Source organism: Helianthus annuus, chromosome 10 (genome assembly GCF_002127325.2).
Source record: "Helianthus annuus cultivar XRQ/B chromosome 10, HanXRQr2.0-SUNRISE, whole genome shotgun sequence".
NCBI classification, from domain to species: domain Eukaryota; kingdom Viridiplantae; phylum Streptophyta; class Magnoliopsida; order Asterales; family Asteraceae; genus Helianthus; species Helianthus annuus.
Genome location: NC_035442.2, coordinates 156,328,060 through 156,336,307, shown reverse-complemented (window position 1 = coordinate 156,336,307; position 8,248 = coordinate 156,328,060). Strand labels below are relative to the sequence as shown.

General features: G+C 37.0%; 2 protein-coding genes across 2 annotated transcripts; both read right to left on the bottom strand.

The window, feature by feature from the left end:
• Positions 1–509: 509 nt before the first annotated feature.
• Positions 510–4,788, bottom strand: LOC110886139 (protein FAR1-RELATED SEQUENCE 5). The gene is made up of 6 exons (XM_022133899.2): positions 4,257–4,788; positions 4,042–4,122; positions 2,497–3,483; positions 2,164–2,422; positions 1,511–2,080; positions 510–1,411 (listed from the first exon to the last, which is right to left on the bottom strand). Exons 4-6 carry the CDS (start codon positions 2,194–2,196, stop codon positions 1,166–1,168), a joined length of 849 nt encoding a protein of 282 aa, XP_021989591.1. The 5' UTR covers positions 2,197–2,422; positions 2,497–3,483; positions 4,042–4,122; positions 4,257–4,788; the 3' UTR covers positions 510–1,165.
• A 907-nt stretch (positions 4,789–5,695) lies between these two features.
• On the bottom strand, positions 5,696–7,636 carry LOC110886140 (AAA-ATPase At5g57480). The gene has a single exon (XM_022133901.2). The coding sequence runs from the start codon at positions 7,512–7,514 to the stop codon at positions 5,943–5,945; it is 1,572 nt and encodes a 523-aa protein (XP_021989593.1). The 5' UTR covers positions 7,515–7,636; the 3' UTR covers positions 5,696–5,942.
• Positions 7,637–8,248: the final 612 nt, after the last annotated feature.

Genomic DNA, 8,248 nt, shown 5'->3' with positions numbered 1-8,248 from the left:
TCTCTTTAAGAAAAAAACGGCTTGTGTTTTGTAAAAAAAAACATACAAAAACAAAAAAAAAACTACAAACTACTATATGTGCTTAGATTTTTTTTTGTTACTGGTTTTTGTAACGAAATGGGTCATTTTGTAACTAATTATATACGTAGGATGGATGTAACGTCCAAAATATGTAACATGGTATAAACAAAACCAAAAATCCATAAGATAGAAAATTCTCAGATTCAACACAGCAAAAATCTACAAAAATCTCAGGGAAAAAAAATGTAACATGGTAAAAACAAAACCAAAAAATCCATAGCATAGAAAATTCTCAGCTTCAACCAAACATCAACAAGTACATACTAACGAAAATGTCATTAGCATACTAACAAGCATAATCCAACTAAGTACCACCTATTTCTTAATCTCAACAAACAATGCAAAAACCTCAACAAACAACATTTACTTCTCACACAAACATTGTGGATATCATTTCATAATGCAACTGATCAATTAAACCATAGTCATTAAACTGAAAACCATACTACATACCAAACCCACATACATCCTAACATGCAAACATATGCATGTGCATCGATTTTCAGATAATCTACACATGCAAACATGTGCATGTACAAAAGGCAGCCCAAAAAATACAAAAGGGATGATCAAAGTTTAGTTGCGCTCCACTAAAATGGAGACCAAAAAGCTGGCGTCATAAAAGTTTTCAAAACACGCACAGCACACACATCAACATAAATACCAAATCAAGTGGACTCCTGATTCGCAGAGCTTGAGTCCTCATCCTCGTTACCCGATTTATTCTTGTTCTTCTTTTTCTTGCAATTTCTTGAATCATGCCCAGTCACGTACTTCATACATGTTCGGCAAAGCCTGGGTGTTTTGGGAGGTTTGACAGCAGAGTTGCTCGTTCCATCCTGAGATGCTCTAGACAATCGTCGACGTTTGCCGCATCCTTTGTTCCTGATCCCGTCTGGATTGTTGAGAGTTACGTCCCCATCTAAAGAAACACCAAGCAATTCTTCAACAGCAGCATAGTTATCATTGTTGGCTTCGTCATCAACTGGTCCTCCATTTAGTAACTTGCATTTCAGTTCCTTTATCTGCTCAGCGAAAGAAGAAAGTCCTCCAACATCACTTCTTAATGCGTCTACACATTCGGTTACAATCTCAAGAATCTGACTTCCGCAGCAGCTTGTGGACGGGTGTCAACGCCATATCGACTCTCAATTGAAAATAAACTTTTTGGAAGCACGTCCCTAGTCCAACGCTTAACAACAAACTGTGCCGGGATTTTTTCAATATTGTTTACCCGGTAAACACAAAAAATGTGCCTACACAGATATCCAATACGGATGAAGTTGTTGCATGAACAAGAGACCGACTGATTTCTCAACTCAAGTTTAACCTACAAAAACACCAAAACACATTATTAAGCTTCTGTGAAAAAAAAAAACATAATGAAAGCTTAAACAAAAGATGCCACTATAAGGATACAGCAAGTTACCGTGAATGTGTTGGTTGCATTGTTTCGTTTGTCCAACTGATTCACATAGTAAACACAAACATCATCACAATCCTCCGTGTTTACAATGTAACAAAACAGCTTCCCCTTGTATATCTCTTTTCTTACTTCTGTGAAAATTGCATGTGTATACAACTCAAAAGCATGCTTCTCAATAGCTAAGTCAATAGTGTCCATGAATACACTAGATGAAGTTTTAAACTCTGCAACACGTTGCCTGCAACGCTGATTGTCTATCCTAGTTTCGTAACATAGCATGAACTGAACTAGTGTGTTAGCGCTAGAAGAGTTGATCTTGAAGCTTGAGTTAGAACTTTCACATCTTGATGTAGTCTTCATCAGACAACACATTGGGATATCATGGAAGTAGGCAGGTACCCATTGGTCCCTAATTGAGTACATATCATTCAACCAGTCGTGATCTTGTAACCCATATTCCTCCATCAAAAGTTGCCAACGCGTCTCAAATGTAGATGGCTTCATGTGAATACTCCACACCAAACGATGCATCAATGCTCTTAGCTCAGAGTTTTGTAACAGGTCTCCAGCAATCTATACATATCAAAACACAAAACTGTTAAGAAAATGTAACCAAAAAAAAAACTTCTCAAAAGAGATTCATAAATTAATAAAACCTTGGTGGGAAGTTTCTTCATAATATGCCACATGGAAAGGCGGTGCCGAGAGTCTGTGAAAACCTCTTAAATGGCAGCTTTCATTGAAGGGTCCTGGTCCGTTAGAACTAACTTTGGTTGCTTCTTGTGTGCCTTCAGAAATGATTCAAGTAACCACTTGTAAGACTCAGTGGTTTCATTGAATAGCAAGCCAGCACCAAATGTCACACATTGTTTATGATTATCAACGCCAGTGAAAGGAACAAAAATCATACTGTACCTGTGCGACGAAGAAAATAAACAAAAGTTAATAATATGTTAAAGGGAAAAAAGTGCCACTTTGCAAAACCTTACTTGTTAGTGTGATAAGTCGCATCAAAAGCTAACACATCACCAAACACCTCATAGTTTATCTTGGAAATTTCGTCTGCCCAAAAAATCGATCTCAATTGCCCTTTCTCAACCACAAACTCATAGTAAAAGTCTGGTAAGCTCTCAGATCTTTCTTTGAGACGATCTATAACAAGTTGCGCATCACGGTCACCAATATAAAGCCTAACCGACTGGCTCCAGTTCTTAAAATCAGTTAGCATGCCACGTACATTATGATGTACACCCATCAGGGACACTAAAACTCTGTGAGAAACAATTGGACCAATTCTGTTCAAACTCATGTTATGGATAAACTGTTTGGATGCAAAGGGTAGTTTCCTTGAAATCCTACTTAGGTCACGATTAAAACGCTCAACAAACGGATGATTATGGTGCTCATGGAACCCTACCACTGCGCACATAGAGCTGCCCTCACAAAACTTAACCAGTATACTAGCCTTGCAATCTGTCACTGTGAAATTACTTTGCCTGATAGTCAAGGTTGACTGCTCCAAGGTATCAGTTTTACGCTTAATCTGTGGTTTTGAAAATTTAGTACACCTTATGTACTGGTGAGTGACAAACCCCTTCCATCTCTTGGTTTGCCCCTTACGAATAGAAAACCCGAATACACAACATAGTCCTTGTACATACTGAACACATCCTTCCACGTTTCATATACACAACCAACAACAGGCTTTAAAACAATAGGAACATTAGGACCAGTGGCGGATCTTGACCTAAAACTCAGCATGGGCCGATGTTTTTTGGAGATAAAATCAGCCTGGGCCGAACCAATACACATGTGAAAAAATTCTCGAAAACCTTAAATTTAACACTACTGGGCGAAAAAACCGCACGGGTCGAGGCCCGGTCCGGCCTCCTCTAAGCTCCTCCCCTGATTAGGACACCACATTCTAGTGCCATTGGGTGTGTGGTGAACATAAAATTCCTCGTCCGCATGAACACCTACAAAAAAGGTATTGTTTAATAAATTTTAACACGTATAGGTTAAAAAAGAAATTTACTTGTAACATGAAACCTAACAAACTGATGCATATTACTGTATTCTCAAATACAACTTTAACACGTTTTCCTAAAATGCAAAGAAAACATGGTGGTACATTTTTTTGATGTCACCAAAAAGTGTAGATGCTGGTGCATTTTTTTTATGTAATCCAAAAATGTAATCTCGATTTTTTCCCCTTCCAAAAAATATAAAAACTTAATACAAGTGTAACCACATGTTTTTACCTTCTACAAAATATAAAAGCTTGTTTCATAAAAATAAAAAATAAAAATGGTTACACTTGTTTTTACCTTGTACAAGTTTACCACATTTTCAACCAAACTAACCAACACATCATCTGTTTTTTTTTTCCTCCTCTACCAACAAAAAAACAAATAATAATAATAATAATAATAATAATAATAATAATAATGATAATAACAAACTACAAACATTAAAACTAGGGGTGTTACAATAACCCTATAGATAAAAATTCATGGTTTCACATAAACAATGACCTGTGGATAGCAGCTGTGTAAAAGTACAATTCTGAACACCATCCTCATCATCATTTGTGCCATTTTGATTCAGAACTGAGGCTACACATAAAAAAATACCAAAAAAATCAAGAAGAATCCAGTGAAAATATAAACAAGAAAACCTTAATTTACACAACTACTCGTATGCATTTAAAGTTGTACATTTAATTAAACTAAAAAAAAGTATCACTCACCTGCAAACTCTGAAGAAATGGGTTCAGGATCTTCAACAACTCTACTTTCACGCAATGCATCTTCATCTTCATTAAATGCAAAATCAGGTAAAAGATTATGTGGGACAACATTTAAGGGTGAACCCGGATGATCATTGAGTGTCCCCGTACCACCGGCAACAGTCGGAGGTTGTTGGCTGTTCAAATCAGCCATGTTAAATGCAAAAAGTCTTCAATGGTGGTGAATATGGTTTCTTTCTTTCTCTATAATTTCTGGTTGGAATAAATGATATGTGAGATTTGGAGATGGATATGTAATAAAGAAGAAAGAAGATATGTGAAAGAGGAGAGAGATTAGGGCATACAAGTACAAGTATTAAATGGGAGAAAGTTGAAAAGAAGAAAAGTCCGCACACGCAGACTTACACATCTCATCCTATCAAAAGTTTAAAACAAATGGACGATTATGCCCTTCTCTCTTATCAAACAAATATCAAACGTGGATCAATCCTAGCCACATGTGAGAGTTTTCTGGGTTTTCTCAACTGGAATGGGTTTTCTCATTATAATTAGCCTTATAACTATTATATATATATATATATATATATTATATGGGCCCGGATCATTTCAGAACCATAAATATTTACAGAACTCCTAATAAAGAATCTTTTTATTTATATATTTTTATGTTTAGGACAATTTTAGCATTTATTATGTGTATTTTTACGATTACATAGTAATTTTATCATTTTTTATATGTAATTTTATAATTACACATATGTAAACTAGTTTTTTACATATATGTAATTAGTTATGACACATATAAATAATTTTGGTAATTAAATATATGGAAACTACTTTTAACATGTATGTAATCAAAGAAATACATATAATAGATAATAAAAAGATCGTAAATACAAAAACTTATATATAAAATGATTGTTTATTAGGAGTTCTGAAAGTTCTGTAGTTATTTAGAGTTCTGAAATAAACTCAACCCTATTATATATATATATATGTATATATATATATATATATTATATAAACACGCACACTATATTATAATACATATATAAAGAGGACAAAATTGTAATTAATATGTTTTTTTGTTGTAATTAATATGTTTTTTTAGAGTTTAACCAGTACAACTTTCTTACATTAATATTTTGAGAGTTAAATGTCATTTTAGGCCTTGTGGTTTGGGTTATTTTACCAGTTTAGTACAAAGGTTTCATTTTTCTCCTGTGGGTCCAAAAATGGCAATTCGGTCATATAAAATGACCGAATAACCCTTCTCGTTAACAGAAATAATGGATGAAGTTAACCCAGTGGATTAAAATGGCAATAGTAAAACCATTTTAAACCCTAAAGTGAAAAATGAAACCTTTGAACAGTGAAACATTCGGGTTAACTAACTCTACATGAAATGAAGGTAGAAAAATAAGAACCTGAAGACATTGTAGTGACAATTTCTGTAATTTTTGAGTATAGCAAATAACCAAAATCTCAAACATTGTAAAAGCCGAAGGACCAACTATGCATTTTTCATTTTCCCAAATCTTCAATATCCAATATCCAATTCCCACTACATCCCCACCTAAAGTTTCAAACCCCTGTTTTACCGGATTAACAATTAATTAAACCCAAAAACTAAAAAAGAAAAAAAAAAGAAATAAAATAATCAACTTTGATTAATTAATCAAAAAGTTAATCAACCCCATTATCCTCATCACCTTTCTTATAATCCCCCTCCACGTCATCGCCACATTTCACCGCACCACTACCATCTTTCGGACTATCCAACGCCCTCTTCTCTTCCTCTTCCGCCTCCTCTACCTCGACCCGCCGCCTCATATCCACCCGTTTTTTCTCCGCTCTTGTCTTCAACGCCTCTAATAACTCCTTAACTGCGCGATCATTATCTCGCCGGTTTTTTATCAACACCTCACTAACATCCGCCGGAGTCATCTCCGCCGCATCGATCACCGCCGCCAGCTCATCCAAAACATCCTTTTCAATATCCACCAAGTCAATACCCAAATAATTTTTCAACAAAATTTTTAGTGAAGGAAATGAACAGTAGCTCATAAACACATGCATATCCATTCGCCCGCTCCGCAACAATGCCGGGTCAAGTTTCTCAATGTGATTAGTTGTGAAAACGAATATCCGCTCCGACCCGCAACACGACCATAACCCGTCCGTAAAGTTTAATAACCCGGATAAAGTAATGGAATTATTATTCCCACTACCATCCAGATCCCCTGGACCAGTCCCAGCCGGGCCAGGGGACCCAGATGGACCAGATCTCTTACCCGAAACACTATCCGCTGATCCACCGTTGCTTTTTTTACGATTTGTAAGATTTATCGAACAATCAATGTCTTCGATCACAATAATTGATTTTGAACTTGTCTTCATAAGCAACTTTCGGAGCTCCGAATTCGTGTTGACTTCGGTTAACTCGAGATCGTAGATATCATACCCGAGATGATTCGCCATTGCCGCGATCATACTTGACTTTCCGGTACCGGGTGGACCGTACAACAAATACCCACGTTTCCACGCACGGCCGGTTCTTTTATAGAATTCCTCCCCGTTAGCGAAATCAGACAGGTCGCACATTATCTGTACTTTCATCATTGGATCCATCGCGAGCGTATCAAACGTGCTCGGATGTTTAAACGGGACAGATTCCCACGGATGCCCGCGGGAGTCTAAAGAACCTCCGCGGGAATTCGTGTAAAGCAATCTGTCCTGGTTTTTCCTCCTAATCTCACCCGCTTTCTCAGTAATGAACTCGAGGTAATCTTTTAGAAGAGCATTATTTTTCTTATTAATCCGGAGGGTGAACCCGCGCTTCTCCTCCGGCATTGGGCGCCAAGAGAACGTCTGCGACTGTCGCGGCGTCACGATGTGTTCCCACACAACGGGGACGCCGCGAAACACGTCAGACAGACGATCGTTGTTGGCCAACCCGTAGGTTATGACGGAGGAGTTAAGACCGCGGGTGAGCGATAACCGGTTCGAAGAGGTGAAAGCCGAGGAAGAAGCGGCGGATGAGAGGTAAAGTTGCACCGCGTTGTAGAGTTCGTTGGTGTTGACACCGTCGATTTCGGTTATTTCGTAGTAACAATAGGCTGAGAAACAGTTAAAGAGGCGTTGGAAGAGTTTTAAAACGGCGAAACGGAGCTCGGGTGGGACCACGGTGTGGATGAGAGTTTGGAAGAAGGCTAGAACGCCCATTAGAGAAGCCATGGTTGTCCAGAGCTCCTTCATGGTGTGGTGGTGTTGGGGTTGTAGAGATGAGTAAAAGGAGAAAAGGAGAGATGGGATTTATAATAAAGACTTTAGGGGATATGTGTGAGTTAATTACAGGTCATAGGTTTTGGTTGCTTATAGAGAGTAGTGTGTTATGTGTTATGTACTTGTGTTCTATATAGGCATATATTGAGTTTTATCATTTATGATAGTAACTTTGACTAGATGGAGCATTAAATAATGACTAATAGGTTGTTAGAATTAAATAAGGGCCAACAATAATCACATATCCAATAGTCCAATCCTACACCATTTCTAAACAAGTATCGTAAAAGTCTCATCTAGGCTTTGAGTACTTCTTGAGTACTCGATACAAGGTTGGTTGCCTAGTCTTGGGTACTGTTTGTTTTATGGTTTTAGATCGATGTAGAGCAGATGTTGATTGTTATACCGAATGCATGTATTATGTTGGTACAAAAACAAACCGAATCAATGCCGATCGAGATCGCGCCACGAAGCGCGGGGGAAATTAACTAATTTAATTTATTTTGAGATCCAAATATGTACAGAGAAATTTTGGATAATATCACAATACAATAAAATAACTTAGTTTGATGGCTCAATTTGATTATAATACTTCACAATTCACATTGTGTCAGTATTTATTTTAAATGAATTAAAGTAACCATTTGATCGTGTTTTATCGTTTATGTCATGAGGGGATCATCTCTAAATTAACAATTCATTTAGTT